The sequence below is a fragment of the Narcine bancroftii genome, chromosome 8 (genome assembly GCF_036971445.1).
Source record: "Narcine bancroftii isolate sNarBan1 chromosome 8, sNarBan1.hap1, whole genome shotgun sequence".
NCBI classification, from domain to species: Eukaryota; Metazoa; Chordata; class Chondrichthyes; order Torpediniformes; family Narcinidae; genus Narcine; species Narcine bancroftii.
In genome coordinates, this window is record NC_091476.1 from 63617049 (window position 1) to 63644909 (window position 27861).

Below are 27861 nucleotides of genomic sequence, written 5' to 3' on the forward strand. Positions count from 1 at the left end.
GATGGGACGGTGCGGAGGGAGCTTCACTCTGTGTCTGACTCTTAGTGTGTGTCATGGGATTCAGCGGCGGGGGCTTCACTCTGTCTGATCCCTGGCTTATGTGTGATGGGACGGTGCGGAGGGAGCTTCACTCAGTGTCTGACACCAGGATTGTATGATCGGTCAGTGTGGAGGGAGCTTCCATTGTGTCTGACACCAGGACTGTTTGATGGGATGGTGCGGATGGAGCTTCACTCTATGTCTGACCCCCTACGACTGTGTGTTGGGACGATGCGCACGGAGTTTCAATCTGTGACTGATCCCGGGTGTGTGTGATGGAATGGTGCACAGGGAGCTTCCATTGGTGTCTTACCCCAGAATTCTGTTAATGGACAGTGCGGAGGGAGCTTCACTCTGTGTCTGACCCTGGGATTGTGTGATGGGATGGTGCGGAGGGATCTTCATTCTCTGTCTGACCCTGGGATTGCGTGATGGGACTGTGTGGTGGGAGTCTCTTCTGTGTCTCACGCCGAGAGTGTGTCATGTCATGGTGCGGACGGAGGTTCACTCTGTATCTGTCTCCGGGTGTGTATGATGGGACGATGCAGAGAGATCTTCCCTCTGTGTCTTAGCCCAGAATTTTTTGATGGGACAGTGCGGAGTGAACTTCACTCTGTATCTGACCGTGGGATTGTGTGATGGGACGGTGTGTATGGAGCTTCACTCTGTGTCTGACCCTGGGAGTGTGTGATGGGACGGTGCAGAGGGAGCTTCATTCTGTGCATATCCCGGGAGTGTGTGATGGGACAGTGCGGAGGGATTTACACTCTGTGTCCACCACTGGGAGTGTGTAATGGAAGGACCAGAGGGTGCTTTACTCTGTGTCTGACCCCATGAGTGCGTGATCAGACGGTGTGGAGGGAGCTTTACGCTCTGTCTGACCCTGGGATTGTGTGATGGGATGGAGAGGAGGGAGCTTCACTCTGTGTCTGACCCTGGGAGTGTGTGATGGGACAGTGCGGAGGGAGATTCACTCTGTGTCTGTCCCCGGGAGTGTGTGATGGGACGGTGCGGAGGGAGCTTCATTCTCTGTCTGACCCTGGGATTGCGTGATGGGACAGTGTGGAGGGAGTTTCTTCTGTGTAACACGCCGAGAGTGTGTCATGTGATGGTGCGGACGGAGCTTCACTCTCTATCTGTCTCGGGATGTGTGTGATGGGACAGTGCGGAGAGAGCTTCACACTGTGTCTGACCACATGAGTGTGCGATGGGATGGTGCAGAGGGAGCTTCACTTTGTGTCTGACTCCAGCAGTGTTTAATGAGACGGTGTGCAGGGAGTTTCACTCTGTGCCTCACCCTGGGAGTGTGTGATGGGGCGCTGCGGCGGGAGCTACCCATTGTCTCTGACCCCAGGAATTTGTGTTGGGACGTTGCAGAGGGAGCTTCACTTTGTGTCTGTCTCCGGGTGTGTGTGATGGGACAGTGTGGAGATAGCTTCACTCTGTGTCTGACCACAGGAATGTGTGATGGGACGGTGCAGAGGGAGCTTCACTCTGTGTCTGACTCCAGCAGTGTTCAATGAGACGGTGTGCAGGGAGCTTCACTCTGTGCCTCACGCTGGGAGTGGGTGATGGGACCCTGCGGCGGGAGCTTAACTCTGTGTCTTATTCTGCGAGTGTGTGATGGGACGGTGCGGAGGGAGCTTCACTCTGTGTCTGACTCTTAGTGTGTGTCATGGGATTCAGCGGCGGGGGCTTCACTCTGTCTGATCCCTGGCTTATGTGTGATGGGACGGTGCAGAGGGAGCTTCACTCAGTGTCTGAAACCAGGATTGTGTGATGGTACAGTGTGGAGGGAGCTTCACTCTGTCTGACCCTGGGATTGCGTGATGGGACGGTGTGGAGGGAGTTTCTTCTGTGTCTCATGCCGAGAGTGTGTCGTGTGATGGTGCGGATGGAGCTTCACTCTGTATCTGTCTCTGGGTGTGTGTGATTAGACGGTGCGGAGGGAGCTTCACACTGTGTCTGACCCCAGGAGTGTGTGATGTAACGGTGCGGAGGGAGCTTCACTCTGTGTCTGACTCCAGCAGTGTTTAATGGGACTGTGCAGCTGTAGCTTCACCCTGTGTCTTACTCCGAGAGAGTGTGACGGGACATGCGAAGGGAACTTCACTCTCTGTCTGACCCCAGGAGTGTGTGATGGGATGGTGCAGAGGGAGCTTCACTCTGTGTCTGACTCCAGCAGTGTTTAATGGGACTGTGCAGCTGTAGCTTCACTCTGTGTCTGACCCCGGGAGTGTGTGACGGGACGGTGCGGAGGGATCTTCACTCTCTTTCAGAACCTGGGAGTGTGTGATGGGACGTTGCCGAGGGAGCTTCACTCTGTCCCTGATCCTTCGCAACTGGTTGATGGGACGGTGCGGAATGAGCTTCACTCTGTGTCAGAACGCGGGAGTGTGTATTGGGACGATATGGAGGAAACATCTCTCTGTCTCTGATCCCTCGCAACTGGTTGATGGGAGGGTGTGGAGGGAACTTCACTCAGTCTCTGACCCCAGAAGTGTGTGATGGGACAGGGTACAGAGGGTGCGTCCGACCCCTCCGCAATTGTTTGATGGGATATTGCGGTGCAATCTTCACTCTGTGTCTGATCCCAGTAGTGTGTGATGGGATGGTACGGAGGGAGCTTCACTCACTCTCTGACCCAAGGAGTGTGTGATGGGATGGTGCAGAGGGAGCTTCACTATGTGCCTGACACTGGGAGTGTGTGATGGGACGGTGCGGAAGGAGCTTACCTCTGTGACTAACCCCGTAAGTGTATGATGGGTTGTTGCGGGGTTATCTTCACTACGTGTCTGACCCCGGGAGTGTGTGATGGGATGGAGCGCACGAGATTCATTCTGTTTCTGAGTCCCGGAGTGTTTTATGGGACTGTATAGAGGGAGCTTCACACTGTGTCTGACCGTGGGAGTGTGTGATGGGACCGTGTGAAGTGAGCTTCACTCTATCTCTGATACCTCGCAACTGGTTGATGGGACGGTGCAGAGGGAGCTTCATTCTGTGTCTGAATCCGGGCGTGTATGATGGGAAGATGCGGACGGAGCGTCACCCTGTGTCTAACAACGGGTGTGTGTGATGGGATGGTGTGGTGGGTCTTTCACTCTGTCTCTAACTCCGACAATGTGACATGGGACAGTGTGGAGGGAGCTTCACTCTGTGTTTCACCCTGGGAGTGTGTGATGGGACATTGCGGAAGGATCTTCACTCTGTGCCCACCCCTGGGAGTGTGTAATGTGCCGGTCCCGAGGGTGCATTACTCTGTGTCTGACCCCGTGAGTGTGTGATGAGACTGTGTGGAGGGTGCTATGCTCTCTGTCTGACCCTGGGATTGTGTGATGGGACGGTGCAGAGGGAACTTCACTCTGTCTGTCCCCGGGAGTGTGTGATGGGATGGTGCGGAGGGAGCTTCACTCTGTACCTGATCCTGGGAGTGTGTGATGGGACGATGTGGAGGGAACTTCATTCTGTGTCTGATCCCGGAATTGTGTGATGGGACGGTGTGGTTGGAGTTTCACTCTGTTTCTGACCCTGGGAGTGTGTGATGGGACTGTGCGGAGCGATCTTTGCTCTGTGAGTGTGTGATGGATCGGTGTGGAGGGAGCTACCCACTTTGTCTGTTCCCAGAAGTGTGTGATGGGACACTGTGGCAGGAACTTCATTCTGTGTCTGAGCCCTGGAGTTTGTGTTGGAAAGGTGTGGAGGGAGCTTCCCTCTGTGTCTGACCCCGTAAGTTTATGATGGGATGTTGCGGAGGTAGCTTCACTACGTGTCTGACCCCAGGAGTGTGTGATGGGATGGTGTGGAGGGAGCTACCCTTTGTCTCTGACCTCGAAATTGTGTGATGGAAGGGTGTGCAAGGAACTTTACTCTGTGTTTGACACCAGAGTGTGTGATGGGACTGTGCGTTGGGAGCTTCTCTCTTTCTCTGACCCAGTAAGTGTGTGATGGGACGTTGCGGCAGGGAGCTTCCCTCTGTCTCTTACACTGGGAATATGTGATGGAATGGAATGGAAGGAGCTTTACTCTGTGTCTGACACCAGGAATGTGTAATGGAACGGTATGATGGGAGCTTCACTCTGTGTCTGACCCCGGGAGTGTGATGGGACGGTGTGCAGGGGGCTTCATTCTGTGTCTCACACCGAGTGTGTGTGACAGGACGGTGTGGACAGAGATTCACTCTGTCTGAACCCCCGTGACTCTGTAATTGGATGGTGTGCATGGATCTTCACTCTGTGTCTGACTCCAGGAGTGTGTAATCGGATGGTGCGGAGGGAGCTTCACTCTGTGTCTGACTCCAGGAATGTGTAATCGGATGGTGTGGATGGAGCTTCACTCTGTGTCTGACCCCTGTAGTGAGTGATGGGACGGTGCAGAGGGAGCTTCATTCTGTGTATATCCCGGGAGTGTGTGATGGGACCGCGTGGACCGACCTTTGCTCTGTGTTTGACCCCGGGATTGTATGATGGGACGCTGCGGCAGGAGCTTCATTCTGTGTCTGATCCCGTAAGTTTATTATGGGATGTTGCGGAGGTAGCTTCACTACGTGTCTGACCCCGGGATTGTGTGATGGGAAGGTGTGGAGGGAAATTAACTCTGTGTCTCATCCCAGGAGTGAGTGATGGGACGGTGCAGAGGGAGCTTCCTTCTCTGTCTGACGCCGGGAGTGTGTGATGCGTTGGTGCGGAGAGAACTTCTATCTGTGTCTAACCCCGGGAGTGTGTGATGGGAAGGTGCGGAGGTAGCTGTACTCTGTGTTTGACTTGGTTAATCTTGTTTGATGCACAATTTTTTGTCCGATTAAAGGGTCTTCAACGAACCATGACACACCGTGGGCCTCGGCGCGTCCATGCCAGTCACAGCCTGGCCCTCACCAAAACCATTTCAACCGAGATGACAAACCGCTGGAGGATGGTCTCGGCATGCAGGGGTCAAAGGAGCCTCCGTCCCGATGTCTGGAGACCAGTGCCCCAGCTGCATCTCCCGGAAGCCGAGATTCTGAGGCCAAGTCCACCCTTGCGAGGAGGGAACCGCCGACAGTTGCCCATGCTGTTGAGCCGACCAATCCCTTTGAAGACGTCCCTCTTGGCAACCAGTGCCTCGAGGCTGCCCCCAATCTTGAAGTTGTTCATTCAGCCAAGGGAGGAAAACCTGATGGGTAAGTGAGAGCAAGTTTCCATTTGATGAACTCTGGCCTTGTTTCTTTGGCCAGTAGAACAGCACAGTACATGTCATTTGGCCCATGTTAAACCTACTCAACAATCTCACCCTCTTTCAAGCCCTCTATTTTTCTAGCATGTGTCACCATCTAAGAGTCGTTTAAGTATCCCTATTGTACCAGCCTCCACTGCAACACTCAGCAAGGCATTCCAGGTGCCCACTACTCTCTGTGTCAAAATACCTCCCTCCCTCTACCTTATAAAGATGTCACCTTCTATTTGCTGTCCACCCTAACTATGCCTGTTATAATCTATTAAGTCACCTCTCAGCTTTCTTCGTCCCACCTCATTCTCCAACCCAGGCAATGTCCTGGTCAATCTCCTCTGCCCCCCTCCCCTCCCCTCCACTGTATCTTTCCTATTTCCCAATGTCAAAGCACATCATCTTCTACGAACTGCAAGCTTCAATATCCCGTACCCCAATATGATCCCTCCGATCGACCAAACTTCCTTATTGCAGCTTTGCATGCCACTAATTTGTTGACAAATCCGTTTTGCTTAACTTTGCATCAAGATTTTCATGACGATGAATTAACAAAGCATTCGATTATATTTAAAGACATACGATATAAGAAATTATTGAAACAAATAAGATAATAAGATGACAAATTCAAAGTATCTCTATACTCACGGTGCTTTAAACACAAGGTCCCCGTTTGCCCAGATATTATAACTATGGGAACACTACAACAATAGATATTCACCAAGACAAAGGGTTACTTCAATAAAAGTTGCTTTTAATTATCTTTAAAAATGAAAACAGGATCAAAACTTTAACTTATTACTATTAACTTAACCCCCTTCTAATTCCAAGCCAACATGTATGTAATGTGTATGCAAGTTCAAGCAAGTTCTGTGATTCACAGTCCAATCTCACTTCTCCAAGTTCCCTGGTATCAGTCAATTCTTATACTGTGCACAGAATGTAACATTTATGAATTTTCACTGGGCTCTGGTGTTTACAGGTAATCGGTTACCACTCAGGAAGTTTCTTGTTGGCTTCAGAGAGAGATTCATTGTTCGTTGGACACACACTAACTGATTTCCTCCGATCAGCCACTTCAGTGTCTTGCCAAAGAAACTTGCCCCATCATGGGTTTTCCAAATGATAACCTCTTCTTCCAGGTCACCACCGAGTTCCTCTTGTTACCCTTATTTCAGGAGAAATGCTCTAGCCAGCCATTTCCTCTTGTATGGACCACAACAGGCTGAACTCAGAATTCACAACCTGTCTTCAAAATGAGATTTTCAACAAGCTGCCAGCTCGCCATGTTATAGCCTTAAAAGCCACTCAGTTCTCTCTCTCTGAAAGAGAAATCCTGTTTGGTTCTTTCGTCTCTCTGATTCTAAAAACCAGAGTCCTGCAGGACTCCAAACCCAATCCTTGAAAGATCTTATCAGCACTTTGAGCCTGGGCTACGATCCACTTGCACCTGCTTCTGAAGTTCCTTCCAAAGCTGTCCCGTTGTCTTTTGCAAAGCAACTGGTGCCTGAATGTCTGGCTTCAGCCCAGCTCTTGCATTTTAAATGTGATGAGAAGTATCTGTTGGTGAAGTGACCTACACTAAACCCCCCACAATCTATCTCTTTAAAAGACATATTTATGTATAATATAACCCTTAACACACTGCATGGAAAATGGTTTTTAGACCAGAAAACCCCTGTCCCAGTGAAAATTAATTTTCTATCAAAATAACTACACGACGCTACTGAACAGTTTCATTGTCAACATTCCAGCCATTATTGATGTGCAGTTGGCATATTACAGTTGGCATTCTGTATCTGCTGCTCTTAAATTTAATTTAAATTATTACAATAAAACCCTTTAAAACTCTAATTCAAAACGCAGTCCAAAATGAGAACAGGAGATAAGATCCAGAAAGGGACCAGGTCATCTCCAACATTCCTCCACGACTCTCAGTGAATACAGTTTACAGCCCAAGTGTCCACCTCAATGATTCTGGTGCAATGTGTAGATCTGTAGATAGACTGTTAAAGTGAACCAATTCCTTGCAAATCAGAAAAATGCACTTCCCCTTGACATCTGTGATAAAGAAATTCATTTTACAATCATGTCTGAAATTTACGGAACCCACCTCCTTGCTAGTTTCCATCTTTTCGGTTCTGCCATGTTTAATCGACTGAGGTAAACTTTTTTTTTTAACTGAGGTAAGCAATTTTACCTCAGTTAACGCAATGCTTTTGCAGCGCCAGCGATCAGGATTGGACTTGGGTTTGAATCCCGCGCTGTCTGTAAGACGTTTGTACATTCTCCCCATGCCTGTGTGGGCTTTCTCCATGGGCTCCAGTTTCCTCCCACCATTTGAAACGTACTGAGGGTGTATGCTAATGGGGTGTGAATTGGGCGGCATGGACTCGTTGGGCTGAAATGGCCTGTGACTGCATTTTACACCTACTTTTTTTTTAATTTAAACATAAATAATAAATTAAATAACTATTTTTTTTTAATTGAGGCAAATAGTTTTTTTAACTGAGGTAAACGTTTTTCATCAGTGAGTAACATTGCAACGGTTGGTCTAGTAGTTGTTCAAAATGGCAGCAACATCTAGTGTTGAAATTTAGATGTGCAACATATATCCAGCACAATTGGTTGTTAGAGACTATGTTCTAATGGGCCATGTTCCCTTTTATTGTTCAAGTTCACCCCAGGCCACTTAAAAATGGGCAATAGACCGCAATTGGCCTGGGGGCTGTAGTTTGGCGACCCCTGATATACAGGATGTAGAGTTGGGTGGAGATGTGGCGGATGGCATTTAATCCAGAGAGGTGCGAGGAGATGCACTTTGGAAGGTTGAACTTGAAGGCGGAGAACGTGGTTAATTGTAGGGTTCTTAACAGGTGTGGAGGAACAGAGAGATCTTGGGATCCAGATCCCTCAGTGCCACCGCACAAGTTGATAAGGTGGTTCAGAAGGCATATTGGCCTTCAGTAGTCAGGGGATTGAGTTCACAAGCTATGAAGTAGTTCCGCGGCTCTGTAAAACTGTGGTCGGGGCACCCTTGGAGGACTGTATTCAGTTCTGGTCCCCTCATTAGAAGCTCTGGAGAGAGTGTAGAGGAGATTCACCAGGAGGTTGCCCAGATTGGAGACGATGTCACATTGAGCAAGATCGTTGGAGCTGGGGCTTTTCTTTTTGAAGCATTGAAGCATAGAAGGATGAGAGGAGACTTGAATAGAGTTCGATATGAGAGGCGTAGACAGGGTGGATGGCTGGCACCTGTTTCCCAGGGCAGGAACAGCAAGCACCAGAGGACGTGTGTACAAGGTGAGGGGAGGGAAGTTTAGGGGAGACGTCAGGGGTCAGTTTATGCAAAGTTGTGGATGCTTGGAATACCTTGCCGGGGGATGGTGGTGTAAGGTGAAATGTTGGGGACATTTAATAGACTCTCAGACACATGGATGAAAGAAAAATAGAGGGTTACGGGTCAGGGAGGGTTGAGTACTTTTTCTTAAGGAATATATGGGTCAGCACAACATAGAGGACCAAAGGGCATGTACTGTGCTGTAGTATTCTATGTCAGTCCACGTTCGGGGTGTCGGGGGCTTGGATGGCCAGGCAACCAGACGGACCAACAGGGCAAGTCCACGCTTGCGGCGTTGCCAAAAATATGCCGGGGGGGAAGGTTTGACTTTTATGTGGTATCAACCATGGCGCGAGTATATATGGAAACTTAAAAGAGACAAAAAAATAAGCGATAGAGCGTAAATATTCAGTTATCTCGCAATAGTACAGACAGTCCTTTTGTGGTATTGGAGCAGTCCCTGATCTGTGTTCCTGATCGCTGTTGGGGAAAAAAAACTGTTCTGGAAGATAGAGGTGGGGCTCATCAGACTGCTGGACCTTCTGGCCAAAGGAAGCATTTGTGACCAGGCTCATGGGGGGTCCTTCACGTGGATTAGATCAGTGGTTCTCAACCTTCTTTCCACTCACATTCCACTTTAAATATTCCCTCTGCCATCGGTGCTCTGTGATTAGTAAGGGGTTGCTTAAAGTGGGATGTGAGTGGGAAGGTTGAGAATCACTGCTCTAGGCCCAACTATAAGTGAAATATTTTGCTTGAGAAATATTGTCATTGGCCCATTTCCTTTGGAGCTCTGAAACTGTGCACATAACAAGTCCATGAGGGGCAATTAAAACAATGGTTTTCATCTTTTTCTTTCCACCCACATCCCACCTTAAGCAATCCTTTACTAATCACAGAACAGTGATGGCAGAGGGAAGACTTAAAAGTTGGGTGTGAGTGGAAAGAAAAAGTTTGAAACCCACTGTTTTAATCATCCCTCATGAACTCGATATGTGCATGGTTTCAGAGCTCTAAAGGAAATGGGCCATTGAGAATTTTTCTCAAGTTAAATATTTCAGTAACAATCAGTGGTTCTCAACCTTCCCTTCCCACTCACATCCCACCTTAGGTAATCCCTTGGTAATCACAGAGCACCTACAGCCAAGGGGTTACTTAAAGTGGAAAGCTTGAAATCTACTGGGTTAGAAGGATATGGGCCGAACGCAGGCAAATGCGGTGCCCCCAAGAAAGACAACGGATGGTATGGACCAGATGGGCCAAAGGGACCTGTTTCCGCTGTTAAGAGCCCAGAGGACCCCAATACTCAGCAGCAATAGATATTCACCAAGACAAATGGTTACTCAAACAAAAGTTGCTTTTAATTATCTTTAAACACAAAAACAGGATCAAACTTTAACTTATCACAATTAACTTAACTAACCTAACTTAACCCCCTTCTAATTCTAAGCGCACATGTATGGAATGTGTGTGTAAGTTCAGAAAGTTATTTGGTTCACAGTCCAAACTCACTTCTCATTCCTCCAAGTTCACTGGAGGAATTCTTATACTGTGTACAGAATTTTACAAGTATAAAGTTCACCAGGTTTTGGTGCTTGAAAAGTAAATGGTCACCGCTCAAGAATTTTCTTGTTGGTTTTCAGAGAGAGATTTGTTGTTTGCTGGACACTCACAATTGATTCCTTGTAACCAGCCACTCCAGTGTCTTGCTGACAAAACTTGTCCCTCCAGGGTTCTCTGGATGATAACCTCTTTCTTTCAGGTCACCACAGATTTCCTTTTTGTTTCTCTTATTCCAAGTGAATCATTAGACAGTCAGTCCTCTCCTCTTGCATGAACCATAAGGGCTTTGATGAGGCTGAACTAAGCACTCACAACCTGTCTTCCAAAAGGGCTTTTCCACAAGCTTGCCAGCTTATCCTGTTCCAATCCCAGCTGCTGCTGCTGACTGTAAAACTGAATTCTTTCTCAGAGAAAAAACCTGTTTGACTCTCTCTGCTTGCAAAACCACATGACCCTCCTAGAACAGCTAGTTCCATTCCAGACAGCCTGCGGCTCTGACGAGCTCTTTCATCTGTTGCCTTTTTATAACAACAGTATGTTAGCAAAGTTTCTTGGGCACTCTCCAAAGCTTTTGCAAAGGCTGTTGGCCCCGACATGTCAAGCATGGAGCAGAGCTCCAGAATTTTATATAAGATCTGTTTTAAAGTGTGTGTATGTTACCTACACTAACAAACCCTTCCCCAATTTATTTCCCAAAAACTTACCTATAATCTGTCACATAATGCTGTAAAATTCTACCTCCCCTGCCCCCAATATTTTTAAACCTAAGGACCCCGTTCCTCAGTAGTAAACACTGCACACAGACCTCCGACTTCTGGCCTCCGACCTCTGCCATCGCCATTGCTCCTCAAAATCTCACCTCACTTTCTGAACGTGGTGAGGGAGGGTAGCCAGTGTGAAGGGGGGTGGGGGTGCAAAGCAGGGGATTGGTGGAGCATGGTAGGGGTGAACAATGATGGGCAGAGTGGGGGGAGAGAGAGGAATTGGGAGTGGGGGGGGGCAGGCAAGTGAAGGGTGTCGAACAAAGGCTGCCTCCCCTCTCAGCAACTCACAGTCCCCCGCCCCCACCCCGAGGAGAGGGAGGAGGGAGAAATTGGGATGCAGGGGGTTAGGCAAGTGAAGGGTGTCAGACCAAGGCCACCTCCCCCTCGGCAACCCACCGTCCCCTGCCAAGAACTGCTGCGGAGAGGGGGTGGAGGGAGGAATTGGGAGCCTGGGGGGCCAGGAAAGTGAAGGGTGTTGGACAAAGGCCACCTCCCCTATCGGCAACCCACCATCCCCTCCCTCCCCAGGGAACTGCTGCCTAACCCAGCCGTGTGTTTCTCTCTCTTTGCAGCCTTGCACACTCCCCATCCCCTTTCTTTTTAAGTAAAACCGATGATCAACGTTTAAGTGACACCCCTCTCTGCCGACAGTCCACTCCGCTCTCCCTTGTGTGCAGGCCGGTCCAAGCCGCTCATTTGCTACCCTAGCTGTGGCGTGTGCTCCGGGAACGTTTCTGGTTTGATTTCGGACTGGCCCCGCCCCGCCCCTCCTCACGGAACTCCTCTCCGAGCCACGAGAGGGTAGTTAGCTTCCCCTTTTGTTTTTCATTTCCTTTGCTGCTTCCTCTACAGAGAGCACAAAAATCACCAGCTCAATGCAGGCCCTTCGGCCCACAGTGCTGTGCCAGCCCTTGTCCTTAGTTCTAATATATATTTTTTTTAACTTTATTTATAAATTTAAGACACATACATAAAAAAAATTAACTACACCCTCCCACCCTCCCTCCCACCAACCCCGACTAACCCCTCAAGGGGAGCCAAAAAGAAAACATAAATCAGTTAATTACGTACGCTGTATGCCAAACTAACAATACCAGAGGGAAAAAAAATTAAGATATTTACAAACACAGAAATTTCAAATAAGTCAACCACATCTTCACAAAGAAAGAATAATTATTATACAAGTTATATGTTATTTTCTCCAAATAAAAACAGGATCTTAACTCATTCTGCCAACGAACCATATTTAGTTCCACATTATATTTCCATGTAATTGCAATACATTTCCACGCTACCACCAATACCAGATGGACAAAAGCCATCTGAAACTTATCCAACTTCAAACCAGAAGTTAAAGATACACTGTAACCCAACAAAAAAATTTAATGGATCCACTGGTAATTTAATTTTGAATAATTCTTCCAAAAAGTGTTTAATCTTTATCCAAAATGGTTGAACTTTGTCACAAAGACCAAACAGCATGTAAAACCATTCCAGTGTGAATCCCACATCTAAAACACAAATCTGAATTACTGAAACCATATCTTTTTAACTTTTCAGGAATCAAATGTAACTGATGTAAAAAAAAATTATAATCGACAATATCTTACATTTATCAATTTAGTCATACTCTCTTGACACGTGACTTCCCTACTCCTGGGATATATCAAAAGATAAATCAAATTCTAGATTGACTTAAATCTGGTTTACTCATCTTATCTTGTAACATAGCATACATTTCTGACATAAATCCATTTTTTTGAGCCATCCAAAATTAAAGTCTTGAACTTAATTAATTTAGTTCTCTTTCAAAATTATCTATCCCTAATGCTCGCACCTGATAGTATACAAATAAGGAATTAGACAGTATCCCGAACTTCTCCCTAAACCTGGTAAAGGGACTGTCCATCTTCAAAACATTCATCCACCTCTTTAATCCCCTTAGAATCCCAAATCCTTAAATACTGATTACTCATTGAATGATCTAATAGATTCTTCAAAGATCCTGTTGGACCAGCTTCCATCACCAGCGCACTCCATGCCCCCACCACCCTCCGTGTGAACCTACATCTGACACTTCCCCCCCGATTTCCCCATACTTAGTCCCGCCCCCCTCCCGGGTTGGCCATTTAAGCCCCAGGGAAAAGCCTCCGGCCGTCCCCACCATCTGGATCAAAATAAGCACATGCTCAGGGAAAGAGGGGGACCAGAGGTTTTTTCCAGAGCTAGATTAACCATGAAAACACCCCAGGTAATATTTAATCTAGTTGTGAGGTCTGGCCTGAAAGATAACTGAATGTTTAGTCTTATTATTTCACAATCAGCATTTACTGTACACTGGGCGACGGAAGGGTCAAGGGGAAACCACTGTTGGGCTGTGCTTGGTGCATCAGCTGGCCTGTGTCAAGTCACCCCTCATCCTCTGTTGCCATTAGGAGAAAAGACCAAGTTCCTCAGCCCGGGCAGCATCCTTATGAGTCTCCTCTGCAACCTCTCTACACCGTCCACATCCTTCCTGCAGCGGGGGGACCCAAACTGCGCGCAATATTCCAGGCGGGGCCCAACTGAAGTCTTGCACAAGACCTCTCTTGGTCCCACTGTTTGTGAGGGCCAGCACGCCGAAACGCCTTTGCAATAACACAGTCGATCCGTGGAGCAGCGATGAGGGTCCGATGGGGCACGGACCCTAAAATCTCCCACGCCACTCCGAGTTCTCCCGTCAGCACTATAATCTGCCTCCGAATTTGACCAACTGAAATGAACCTCTTGACATTTTTCTGGGATAAGCTCCATCAGCCCAGCTCTGCCACCTAGCAAAGTCTCTCTGGCAGACTGTCCACAGCACCACCAATCTCTGCAAACTTAATGCACCCACTCGTCCAGGTCATTTATAAAAATCACTGGGAGGACGGGGCCCAGAACAGATCCCTGCAAAACACCACTCTCGACTCTTTGGGGTCAACCCGTCTTTCATGTGTGTTAACACCTTCCACATCGTTTCTCCCTCTGGGTGTTTTAATGGAGGGCTCCCGCTTTGAGGCCGGTACCATCAGCAGAGGAAAATGTACACTTACCCTTCCTGCTGAAACTGACATATTCCTCCGCTGGCAACAGACCCAGTCTCGCTCTCCTCTCTCTCTCTCCTCTCTCCTTTTCTCTCTCTCCTCTTTCCTTCTTCCTTTTCTCTCTCTCCTCTCTCCTCATTCTTTTCTTTCTCTCTCTTTCTCTCCTCTCTCTCCCCTTCTCTCTTTCTCCCTCTCTCCTTTTTCTCTCTCCTCACTCTTTCTCTCTCTCTCTCTCTCTTTTTCCTTTCTTTTGCTCTTTCCTCTCTCTTCTCTCTTTCTCACTCTCACTCACTCTCTTTCTCGATCTCTCCTCGCTCTCTCTCTCTCTCTCTCTCTCTATGAATGCTGCCTGACCTGATATGTTTCCATTTTTGCCATTTACCATATATAATTGAGTAATAGTTGATCCCGTGTATTAGTTGACTCCCCCCCCCCCCCCTTGTTTTCCGTATGATCCTCCGATATTTGGCCCCAGCGGGCATCCAACCGGAATTCACAATGCCCCGACCGTGGATCCTTGCCTCAGCCGGCTGCCCATCTGAGCTCCCAATGCCATGCACTTACCACTTGGCCCTGGGCACAGGGTTGGCGTAGTGGTAAGCGTCATGCCTTTACAGCACAGGCGATCAGAACCAGGGTTCAAATCCCACACTATCTATAAGGAGTTGGTACATTTTCCCCATGTCTGCATGGGTTTTCTCCCATCGTTCAAAACATATCGGGAGGGAGGGTTGTAGGTTAATGGGGTGTAAATTGGGCTTCACGGCCTCGTGGGTCGAAATGGTCTGTTACTGTGCTGTTTGTCCAAATTAAACATTTTAAAAATTAAACTCTGAGCTCCCGATGTCTTGAACTTAGCGCACCCAAAGTATGACCCCAAATATGACCCTCCTCCATACACTCAGGAGCTGTAACGTCCCATTATTCAAGCGTGGCCACAGTTTGTGGGAAGTTTTCTTGTAGATTTTAATGTCATAGGTTTTAACAGCACAGAAACACGCCCTTCGGCCCTCGATGTTGTGCCAACCTACATAGTCTTACCAATAAAAAAATAAATGCTCCCTATCTCTATTTCTCTTTCACCCATGTGCCTGTTTGGGTCTCTCTTAAATGCCCCTGCTATTCCAGCCTCCACCACTATGCCAGCCATTCCAGGCCCCCAGAACTCTCTGTGGGTAAAAACTTATCCTTGACGTCTCCCCAAAACTTCCCTCCCTACACTGGTGTTTGCTGATCCCACCTTGGGAAACAGGCACTGGCTGTCCACCCAATCTAAGCATCTCGTAATCTCGTCAACCTCTGTCAAGTCACCTGTCTCCAAAAAGAAAAGTCCCAGCTCTGCTAAACCTGGTCTCATAAGACTTATTTTCCAATCCAGGCAACATTCTGATGAATCTCCATTGCCCCCTCGCCACAGCTTCCACATCCTTCCTGTAATGAGGTGACCAGAACTGAACACAATACTCCAGGTGTGGTTCTCACCGGAGTTTTTTCAAGTTGCAACGTGACCTCTTGACTCTTGAACTCAATCCACTGACTAATGAAGCCCAGCGTCCCTCTGACCATCTTAACTATCTATCGACATGTGGAGATCTTGAGGGGTGTATGGATTTGGACCCAAGGTCCCTCTGTTCCTCCGCACTGTTAAGTAACCGACCATTAACCCTGTACTCAGCCTTCTGGTTTGTCCTTCCAAAATGCATCACCTCACACTTAATCCAGATTGAACTCCATCTGCCACTTCTACGCCCAACTCTGCATCCTTTTGTAACTTTCGACAACCTTCAGCTCCATCCACAGCTCCTTCCACCTTTGCGTCAGCCCCAAACTTACTGACACGTCTTCCGCCTCTTCATCCGGGTCATTTATAAAAATCACAAAGAGCAGGGGGGTCCCAGAACAGATCCCGGTGGAAAGCCAATAGTCCCCGCTTTCCACTGCTATTCTGCGATTCTGAATCCACTCAGCCAAGGTTCCATGGATCGCTTGCCTCAGTATTGCTGAATGAATCACTCGTGAGGGACCTTATCGACTGCCTTACTAAACTTGATATAGACCACATCTACCGCCTTAGCTTCATCGATTTCTTTTGTTACCTCCTCAAAAAACTCAATTATGCTCATGAGTACGATCTTCCTGTACACAAACCCAAGTTGACTGTCCCTGAGAAGACTGTACTTCTCCAAATGCTCATCAAGAATCCTCTCCAATAGTGTGGACCTCATTCAGTGACGGTTTGATGAATGTTAAACACCATTTAGTGATGGAATGTTGTACCCCATTCAGTGATAACTTGATGGAGCATTGGACACCATTCAGTGATGCTTTGATGGAGTGTTTTTTTTAAATTTTTTTATTTTTCACACTATAAACCATATTGACCAAGATACATACAGACATTTTTCTTCTTAAATATATACAGTGTCGTTTTTTTCCCCCTTTTTCCCCCTTTCCTCCCTTCCTCACTCCATTTCCCATTTATTTAAAGTTCAAACTATAAGATACATTAAACCCGTTAAACAATGTTGTCACTTAATAAAAATGAACAAGAAATTTTACTGAGTCAGTTCTTTTCGTTATCTTCTCCTTCTGTCATTTTAGGTGGTGGAAGTCCATGGTAGGATTTCTCTATTGTGTTTAATGTATGGCTCCCATATTTGTTCGAATATTGTAATGTTATTCCTTAAATTATATGTTATTTTTTCTAATGGAATACATTTATTCATTTCTATATACCATTGTTGTATTCTCAAGTTTTCTAATTTCCAGGTTGACATAATACATTTTTTTGCTACAGCTAGGGCTATCCTAACAAATCTTTTTTGTGCTCCATCCAAATTGAGTCCAAATTCTTTGTTTCTTATATTACTTAGGAGGAAGATCTCTGGGTTTTTTGGTAGATTGCTTTTTGTGATTTTATTTAATATATGGTTTAGATCTTCCCAAAATTTTTCCACTTTCTCACATGTCCAAATTGCATGAATTGTTGTTCCCGCTTCCTTTTTACAGCGAAAACATCTCTGATACTGTTGGATCCCATTTATTTAACTTTTGAGGTGTGATGTATAGCCTGTGTATCCAGTTATATTGTATCATGCGTAACCTTGTGTTTATTGTATTTCTCATAGTTCCGGAGCATAGCTTCTCCCAAGTTTCATTCTTTATCTTTATGTTTAGATCTTGTTCCCATTTTTGTTTAGGTTTACCATTTGTTTCCTCATTCTCCTTTTCTTGCAGTTTGATGTACATGTTTGTTACAAATTTTTTAATTATCATTGTGTCTGTAATCACACATTCAAAATTTCTTCCTTCTGGTAACCTCAAACTGTTTCCCAATTTGTCCTTCAGGTAGGATTTCAGTTGGTAGTATGCGAACATTGCATCGTGAGTTATATTATATTTATCCCTCATTTGTTCAAAGGACAATAATTTACCTCCCGAAAAACAATTTTCTATTCTTTTGATCCCTTTTCTCTCCCATTCTCAAAAGAAAAGGTTATCTATTGTAAAAGGGATTAGCTGATTTTGCGTCAATATTAGTTTTGGTAGTTGGTAATTTGTTTTATTCCTTTCTACGTGAATCTTCTTCCAAATGTTGAGCAGATGATGCAATACTGGTGAATTCCTATGTTGTACCAATTTTTCATCCCATTTATATAGTATATATTCAGGTATCTTCTCCCCTATTTTATCTAGTTCTAATCTGGTCCAATCTGGTTTTTCCCTTGTTTGATAAAAATCTGATAGGTATCTTAATTGTGCGGCTCTATAATAATTCTTAAAGTTTGGTAGTTGTAAGCCTCCTTGTTTGTACCATTCTCTTAATTTATCCAGTGCTATCCTCGGTTTCTCCCCTTTCCATAAAAATTTCCTTATTTTCTTTAACTCCTTGAAGAATTTCTCTGTTAGGCGTATTGGTAATGACTGAAATAGGTATTGTATCCTTGGGAAAATGTTCATTTTAATACAGTTTATCCTTCCTATCAGTGTTAGAGGTAAGTCTTTCCAATGCTCTAAGTCGTCTTGTAATTTTTTCATTAATGGTTGGTAATTAAGTTTATATAGATGGCCGAGGTTTTTATTTATACCTAGGTATCGCATTGCTTGCATTTGCCATCTAAATGGCAATTCTTTCTTAAACTTTGAGAAATCCGCATTATTCATTGGCATTGCTTCACTTTTATTTGCATTGATCTTGGTACCCCGACACTTCTACATATTCCTTCAATTTCCTATGTAATTCTTTTATTGATATTTCTGGTTCTGTTAAGTATATTATAATGTCATCTGCAAATAGACTGATTTTATATTCCTTCTCTTTTATTTTTATCCCTCTTATTTTATTTTCTGTTCTTATCAGTTCTGCTAGTGGTTCGATAGCTAACGCGAACAATAAGGGCGATAGTGGGCATCCCTGCCTTGTTGATCTGCTTAAGTTAAATTGCTTTGATATATATCCATTTACTGTCACTTTCGCCAATGGCCCCTTATATAATGCTTTAATCCAATTAATATATTTCTCTGGTAGGCTGAATTTTTGAGGTACTTTGAATAAATAATTCCATTCTACTCTGTCAAAGGCCTTCTCTGCGTCTAAAGCAACCACTAGTGTTGGAGTTTTATTTCCTTCTACTGCATGAATTAAGTTAATAAATTTACAGATATTGTCTGGTGTTCGTCGTTTTTTAATAAATCCAGTTTGGTCTAGATTTACTATTTTTGGTACATAGTCGGCCAATCTGTTTTCTAATAGTTTAGCTATTATCTTATAATCTGTGTTAAGTAAAGATATTGGTCTATATGACGCTGGTGCAAGTGGATCTTTCCCTGTCTTTGGTATTACTGTAATTATTGCTGTTTTGCATGAATCTGGTATGCTTTGCGTTTTATCAATCTGGTTGATTACTTCCAGAAGGAGAGGAATTAATAAGTCTTTAAATGTTTTATAGAATTCTGTTGGGAATCCATCCTCTCTTGGTGTTTTATTGTTTGGTAGTTTTTTTATTATCTCCTGTAATTCTTCTATTTCGAATGGTTTTATTAATTTATTTTGCTCCTCTTTGTAATTTCGGTAGTTCAATTTTAGTTAGAAATTCATCTATTTTGTCTTCTTTCCCTTCGTTTTCAGTTTGATATAGTTGCTCGTAGAATTCCCTGATGTTTTCATTGATCTCCGTTGGATTATATGTAATTTGCTTGTCCTTTTTCCTTAATGCCAATATCATTCTTTTAGTTTGTTCTGTCTTAAGCTGCCATGCTAAAATTTTGTGCATTTTTTCTCCTAGCTCATAATATATCTGTTTTGTCTTCATTATGTTCTTCTCCACCTTATATGTTTGTAGTGTTTCATATTTTACTTTTTTATCTCCCAATTCTCTTCTTTTAGTTGTATCTTCCTTTATTGCTAATTCTTTTTCTATATTTGTTATTTCCCTTTCCAACTGTTCTGTTTCCCGATTGTAGTCCTTCTTCATTGTAGTTACATAACTTATTATTTGCCCTCTGATGAACGCTTTCATTGCGTCCCATAGTATAAACTTATCTTTCACTGATTCCGTATTTATTTCAAAGTACATTTTAATTTGTCGTACAATGAATTCTCTAAAATCCTGTCTTTTAAGTAGCATGGCGTTTAATCTCCATCTATACATTCTTGGTGGGATGTCCTCTAGCTCTATTACCAATAACAGGGGTGAGTGGTCCGATAATAGTCTAGCTTTATATTCCGTTTTCCTAACTCTCCCTTGAATGTGGGCTGATAACAGGAATAGGTCTATCCTTGAGTATGTTTTATGTCTGCCTGAATAATATGAATATTCCTTTTCCTTTGGGTGTTGTTTCCTCCATATATCCAAAAGTTGCATTTCTTGCATCGATTTAATTATAAATTTGGTTACTTTGTTCTTTCTGTTAGTTTTTTTTTCCAGTTTTATCCATGTTTGAGTCCAAATTAAGGTTAAAATCCCCTCCTATTAGTATGTTCCCTTGCGTGTCTGCTATCTTCAAAACAATATCTTGCACAAATTTTTGATCTTCTTCATTAGGTGAATATACATTGAGTAAATTCCAAAATTCTGAATATATCTAACATTTTATCATTACATATCTCCCTGCTGGATCTATTATTTCCTCTTCTATTTTGATTGGTACATTTTTATTGATTAATATAGCTACTCCTCTGACTTTTGAATTATATGATGCTGCTGTTACATGTCCTATCCAATCTCTCTTTAATTTCTTGTGTTCCACTTCAGTTAGATGTGTTTCTATATAATTTTTTTCTTTTTTCAGTAAATTTAACAGTTTCTTCCTTTTGATTTGGTTATGTATTCCATTAATATTTAAAGTCATATAGTTCAACATAGCCATTTCATGCTTTGTTTATCTTTCCTTTCCATTTCGTCATCACCACCTTCCCTTCTTATCCATTTCTTTATTTTTTTGAACACATTATAAGACAACATTTCTAAAACATAAAATATTTCCACTATTCCTTTAACCCCAATAGTCCCTCCCCTTTCTGAGTTGCCCTTTGTCCCTTGTCGGGCAACCACATCTCCCCTCTCCATTTGGATTTGTGAATTCATTCGCAAGCGTCAACTGATTTCGCAGTGACTGTAATTCTTCCCCACCCAGCCCCCCCAGAAAAGATTTTAATCTTCATATATAACAAAGGTCACTCTCTTAATTCCCTCCTTACTTCTTTACTTCCCTTTCTTTCCCTTCTTAGTTCTTACCTATACTCTATTTTTTATATATATACATACACACATACGTATAGTTTGTTGTCATTTTTGTCCTTGTTACATCTCTTCATCTCTCTGTCTGCTTTGTAGATTTTCTGCAAATTTTCGTGCTTCTTCCGGATCCGAGAATAGTCTGTTTTGCTGCCCCGGAATAACTATTTTAAGTACTGCTGGGTATTTTAACATAGATTTATAACCTTTTTTCTATAGGGTCGTTTTTGCTGCATTAAACTCCTTCCTCTTCTTCAGGAGTTCAAAACTTATATCTGGATAGAAAAAAAATTTTTGACCCTTGTATTCCAGTGGTTTTTTGTCTTCTCTTATTTTCTTCATTGCCTTCTCCAATATATTTTCTCTTGTTGTATATCTTAGGAATTTTACTAGAATGGATCTTGGTTTTTGTTGTGGTTGTGGTTTAGGGGCTAATGTTCTGTGTGCCCTTTCTATTTCCATTTCTTCCTGTAATTCTGGTCTTCGTAGGACCCTGGGGATCCATTCTTTTATAAATTCTTTCATATTTTTGCCTTCATCTTCCTTAAGGCCCACTATCTTTCTATAATAATGTTTCTATTATAATTTTCCATTATATCTATCTTCTGAGCTAACAGCTCTTGTGTCTCTTTAACTTTTTTATCAGATTCTTCTAATTTCTTTAAGTCATCTACTTCCATTTCTTTGGCTGTTTCTTGTTCTTCCATCTTGTCTACTCTTTATCCTATATCTGACATGATCATCTCTAATCTATTCACTTTTTATTCTTCTTTTTATTTCACTGAATTCTTGTGTCTGCCATTCTTTTACTGTTTCCATATATTCTTTAAAAAAATATATACCCATGTACTTGCCCTTCCCTTCTTCTTCCATTTCTCTGTGTTCTTCCTCTTCTTCTTCTGAGTCCACTCCAGGATCTGTGTCCTTTACCTCTGTCTCTTCTGGTTTTCTTGTTGGGTTGTTTGTTTAATTTTGTTGGGTATTTTTGGTCTTCTTATTTTTATTAGAAGTGTCTTGATGTTGGTCTTCTTCCTCTGGGTTGGTCATCTGTTGTTTCTTTAATTTCTTATTTTTACTCTCTTCTTTCTTGTTCTCGTTATTTTCTATGTTTTCCTCTTGCTGTTGTGTTGTAGTTGTCAGTTTCAGCTGAGGAGATTTACTCCTCAGCTGGTACCCCCCCTCCCATCAGTGTTATTTTTGTCTTGTGCATTGCGCATGCGCGGTTGCGCACTTTTGTTTGGCTCCGTGAGCCATTTTTGTAGTCCCGAGTTCAGAGCTTCGATTGACCTCAGGGAGCGGGCTTGTCTCTCCACGGCGGGCCTCCTCGTACAGGTAAGGCCTTTATCTTCTTCTTCCAACGTCTTTCCTTCTTCTTTTCTTCCCGTTGTTTTTGGTTTTTCTTTCTTCGCTGCCATTTTCTCCACACTTTTACTTTCACTTTGTTTTGGTTTTTATGTTTGTGCCTTTGCTTTTTCTCTATCTTTTTTTTACTTTTCTGGAGAGGGCTGGAGTTCCCCTACCGGCCACTACTCCATCACATGACTCCTCACCTTTGATGGAGTGTTGAGACCATTTATGGTGATGGTATGATGGAATGATGGACCCCATTTTCGATGATGGTTTGATGGAGTGATGGGCTCCGTTCAGAGATGGCTTGATGAATGTTGGGCTCTGTTCAGTGATGGCTATATGAATGTTGGATCCTGTTTAGTGATGATTTGATGGAGTGTCGGACCCTATTCACTGTAATGATTTGATGGAATGTTGGACCCCATTGTTTGTGATGGCTTCATGGAGTGTTGGACCCGATTATCTGTGATGGATTGATGGAGTAATGGACCTCATTCTCTGAAATGTTTTGATGGAATATTGGACCCGATTGTCTGTGATGGTTTGATGGAGTGTTGGACCCTATTCTCTGTAATGATTTGATGGAGTATTGGACCCCATTGTTTGTGATGGCTTCATGGAGTGTTGGACCCCATTATCTGTGATGGTTTGATGGAGTGATGGACCTCATTCTCTGTAATGTTTTGATGTTGAAATTCGATGGAGTATTGGACATTTTTCAGTGATAGTTCAATGTCGCGTTGGACCCCATTCTCTATAATGGTTTGGTGTAGAGTTAGACCCTATTCTCTGTGATGGTTTGATGGAGTTTTGGACCCCATCCTCTGTGATGGTTTGATGGAGTGTTGGACCACATTCTCTGTGAATGTTTGATAGAGTGTTGGACCTCATTCTCAGAGAGAGTTTGATGGAATGTTGGACTCCATTCTCTGTGATGATTTGATGGAGTGTTGTATCCCATTCTCTGTGATGGTTTAATGCAGTTTTCAAACTCTTTCTCTGTAATGGTATGATGCAGTGTTGGACCCCATTTTTGGTGATAGTTTGATGGTGTTTTGGACCACATTCTCTGTGATGCTTTAATGTAGTTTTCAAGCCCATTCTCTGTAATGGAATGATGTAGTGTTAGACACCATTTTCGGTGATAGTTTGATGGAGTGTTCGATCCCATTCACTGTGATGTTTTCATGCTGTGTTGGACCCCATTTTCTGTGCCGGTTTGATGGAGTGTTACACCTCTTTCTCTGTAATGGTTTGATGGAGTGTTGGACCCCTTTCACTGTGAATGTTTGATGGAGTGTTGGACCCCATTCTATCTTATGGTTTGATGAAGTGTAGGACCCCATTCTCTGTGATTGTTTGATGGAGTGTTGGACTTCATTCCCTGTGATGATTTGATGGATTGTTGGAACCCATTCTCAGTGATAGAATGATGGAAAGTTGGAACCCTTTCTCTGTGAATGTTTGATGGAGTCTTGGACCCCTTTCTCTGTCATCTTTTGATGGAATGTTGGACCCCATGCTCTCTTATAGTTTGATGGAGAGTTGGACCCCATTTTCTGCAATGATTTGTTGGAGAGTTTGACAATATTCTCTGTGATGTTTCTATTGAGTATTGGATCTCTTTCTATGTGAGGGTTTGATAGAATGTTGGACCTTATTTGCTGTGATATTTTGATGGAGTGTTCCATCCCATTCCCTCTGATGGTTTGATGGAGTATTGGATCTGATTGACTTTGTTGGTTTGATGGAGTGTGGACCCAATTCTCTGTGATGATGTGATGGAGTGTTGGGCCCAGTTCAGTGATGTTTTAATGTAGTACTTGACCCCATTCTCTGTGATGTTTTTGTAGCGTTTTTGACACCATTCTCTGTGATAATTTGATGGAGTGTTGGACCCCATTCTTAGTGATAGATTGATGGAATGTTGGACCCTAATCTCTGTGAATATTTGATGGAGTGTTGGACGACATTCTCGGTGATGGTTTGATAGAGTGTTGGATGCCATCATCTGTGATGTTTTGAAGAAGTGTTGGACGACATTCTCGGTGATGGTTTGATAGAGTGTTGGACCCCATTCTCTGTGATATTTTGATGGATTGTTGGACCCCATTCTCTCTTATGGTTTGATGTAGTGTAGTAGCCCATTCTCCGTGATGTTTTGCAGGAGTGTTGGACAATATTGTCTGTGATGTTTTGGTGCAGTATTGGATCCCATTCTATGTAATGGTTTGATTGAATATTGGACCTCATTCGCTGTGGTATTTTGACAGAGTGTTGGACACCATACTCTCTGATGGATTGATGGAGTGTTGAGCCCATTCTCTGTGATTGTGTGATGGATTTTTCGGCCCTGTTCGGTGATGTTTTAATGGAGTACTTGACCCCAGTCTCTGTGAAGTTTTGATGGAGTTTTGGACAACATTCTCTGTGATGGTTTGATAGAGTGTTTGATGCCATACTCTGTGATGGTTTAAACGAGAGTTGGTCCCCATTTTCTGCAATGATTTGTTGGAGAGTTGGACAATATTCTCTGTGATGTTTTGATGGAGTATTGGATCCCAATCTATGTGATGGATTGATGGAATGTTGGATCCCATTCTTTGTGAATGTTTGATGGATTGTTGGACCCCTTTCTCTGTGAATGTTTGATGGAGTGTTGGACCCATTTCTCTATAATGGTTTGATGGAGTGTTGGACCCCATTGTCTGTGATGATTTGATGGATTGTTGGACCCCATTCCTGGTGATAGAATGATGGAAAGTAGGACCCCTTTCTCTGTGAATGTTTGATGGAGTGTTGAACATCAATCTCTGTGATGGTCTGATGTAGTGTTGGACCCCATTCTCTGTGTTGCTTCGGAGGAATGTTGGACTCCATTCTCTGTGATGGTTTGATGGAGTGTTGGACCCCATTCTCTGTGTTGGTTCGGAGGAATGTTGGACTCCATTCTCTATGATGGTTTGATGAAGGGTTTGACTTAATTCCCTGTTATGTTTGATGGAGTGTTGGACCCCATTCTCATTGATAGATTGATGGAATGTTGGACCCCTTTCTCTGTGAATGTTTGATGGAGTCTTGGATCCCTTCCTTTGTGAATGTTTGATGGAGTGTTGGAACCCTTTCTCTGTGAATGTTTGATGGAGTGTTGGACCCCATTCTATCTTATGGTTGGATGAAGTGCAGTACCCCATTCTCTGTGATTGTTTAATGGAGTGTTGGACTTCATTCTCTGAGATTTTTTGATGGAATGTTGGACCTCATTCTCTCTTATGGGTTGATGAAGTGTTGGACCCCATTCTCAGTGATGGTTTAATTTAGTGTTGTTCCCGATTCTCTGTAATGTTTTGATATAGTGTTGGAACCCCATTCTCTGTGATGGTTTGATGCAGTGTTGGTTCTTATTCTCTATAAATAAACCATTGTTTCTGATGGTTTGGTGGAGTTTTGGACCCCATTCTCTGTGATGGTTTGATGGAGTGTTAGACCTCATTCTCTGTGATCATTTGATGGAGTGTTGGACCCCATTCTATTTGATGGTGTGATGGACTGTTGGACCCTGTTCGGTGATGTTTTATTGGAGTACTTGACCCCATTCCCTGTGGTGTTTTCATAGCGTGGTTGAGACCCCATTCTATGTGATAGTTTGATGGAGTGTTGGACCTCATTCTCGGTGACAGATTGATGGAATGTTGGACCCCATTCTCTATGAATGTTTGATGGAGTGTGGGACCCCTTTCTTTGTGAATGTTTGATGGAGTGTTGGACCCCTATATCTGTGAATATTTGATGGAGTGTTGGAATACTTTCTCTCTAATGGTTTGATGCAGTGTTGGACCGCAATATCTGTGATGATTTGATGGATTGTTGGACACAATTCTCGGTGATAGAATGATGGAAAGTTGAACCCCTTTCTCTGAATGTTTGATGGAGTGTTGTACCCATTTTTCTATGATTGTTTGATGGAGTGTTGGACCCCTTTCTCTGTGAATGTTTCATGGAGTGTTGGACCCCTTTCACTGTGAATGTTTGATGGAGTGTTGGACCCCATTCTATCTTATGGTTTGATGAAGTGTAGGACCCCATTCTCTGTGATTGTTTGATGGAGTGTTGGACTTCATTCCCTGTGATGATTTGATGGATTGTTGGAACCCATTCTCAGTGATAGAATGATGGAAAGTTGGAACCTTTTCTCTGTGAATGTTTGATGGAGTCTTGGACCCCTTTCTCTGTCATCTTTTGATGGAATGTTGGACCCCATGCTCTCTTATAGTTTGATGGAGAGTTGGGCCCCATTTTCTGCAATGATTTGTTGGAGAGTTTGACAATATTCTCTGTGATGTTTCTACTGAGTATTGGATCTCTTTCTATGTGATGGTTTGATAGAATGTTGGACCTTATTTGCTGTGATATATTGATGGAGTGTTCCATCCCATTCCCTCTGATGGTTTGATGGAGTATTGTATCTGATTGACTTTGTTGGTTTGATGGAGTGTGGACCCAATTCTCAGTGATGATGTGATGGAGTGTTGGGCCCAGTTCAGTGATGTTTTAATGTAGTACTTGACCCCATTCTCTGTGATGTTTTTGTAGCGTTTTTGACACCATTCTCTGTGATAATTTGATGGAGTGTTGGACCCCATTCTTAGTGATAGATTGATGGAATGTTGGACCCTAATCTCTGTGAATATTTGATGGAGTGTTGGACGACATTCTCGGTGATGGTTTGATAGAGTGTTGGATGCCATCATCTGTGATGTTTTGATGAAGTGTTGGACCACATTTTCTGTGATGGTTTGATGGAGAGTTGGTCCAGATTTTCCTCAATGATTTGTTGGAGATTTGGACAACATTCTCTGTAATGTACTGATGGAGTATTGGATCTCAATCTATGTGATGGTTTGATGGAATGTTGGCCCTTATTTGCTCTGATATTTTGCTGGAGTGTTGGACCCCATTCCCTCTTATGGTTTGATGGAGTATTGACCCAATTGTCTGTGATGGAGTGTTGGGCCCAGTTCAGTGATGTTTTAATGGAGTACTTGACCCCATTCTCTGTGGTGTTTTCATAGCGTGGTTGAGACCTTTCTATGTGATAGTTTGATGGAGTGTTGGACCCCATTCTCGGTGATAGATTGATGGAATGTTGGAGCCCATTCTCTGTGAATGTTTGATGGAGTGTTGGACCCCATTCTCGGTGATAGATTGATGGAATGTTGGACCCCATTCTCTGTGAATATTTGATGGAGTGTTGGACGACATTCTTGGTGATGGTTTGATAGAGTGTTGGATGCCATCATCTGTGATGTTTTGATGGAGTGTTGGACCCCATTATCTGTGGTGTTTTCATGCCATGGCTTAGACCATTCAATGTGATAGTTTGATAGAATGTTTGACCCCACTCTCTGTGAATGTTTGATGGAGTGTTGAACCCCTATCTCTGTGAATGCTTGATAGAGTGTTGGACCCCTTTCTCTGTGATGGTTTGATGGAGTGTTGGAACACTTTCTCTATAATGATTTGATGGAATGTTGGACCGCATTGTCTGTGACAATTTGATGGATTGTTGCACCCCATTCTCGGTGATAGATTGATGGAATGTTGGAGCCCATTCTCTGTGAATGTTTGATGGAGTGTTGGACCCCATTCTCGGTGATAGATTGATGGAATGTTGGACCCCATTCTCTGTGAATATTTGATGGAGTGTTGGACGACATTCTCGGTGATGGTTTGATAGAGTGTTGGATGCCATCATCTGTGATGTTTTGATGGAGTGTTGGACCCCATTATCTGTGGTGTTTTCA

General features: G+C 43.8%; 1 protein-coding gene across 1 annotated transcript in view; it reads left to right on the forward strand.

Moving 5' to 3' along the window:
• Positions 1-27861, forward strand: part of LOC138740774 (EH domain-binding protein 1-like) — a 381602-nt gene that overhangs the window by 50726 nt on the left and 303015 nt on the right. The window contains exon 8 of the mRNA XM_069893852.1: positions 4843-5194. Within this exon, the coding sequence (XP_069749953.1) occupies positions 4843-5194 (352 nt within the window). The remainder of the gene's footprint in view (positions 1-4842; positions 5195-27861) is intronic.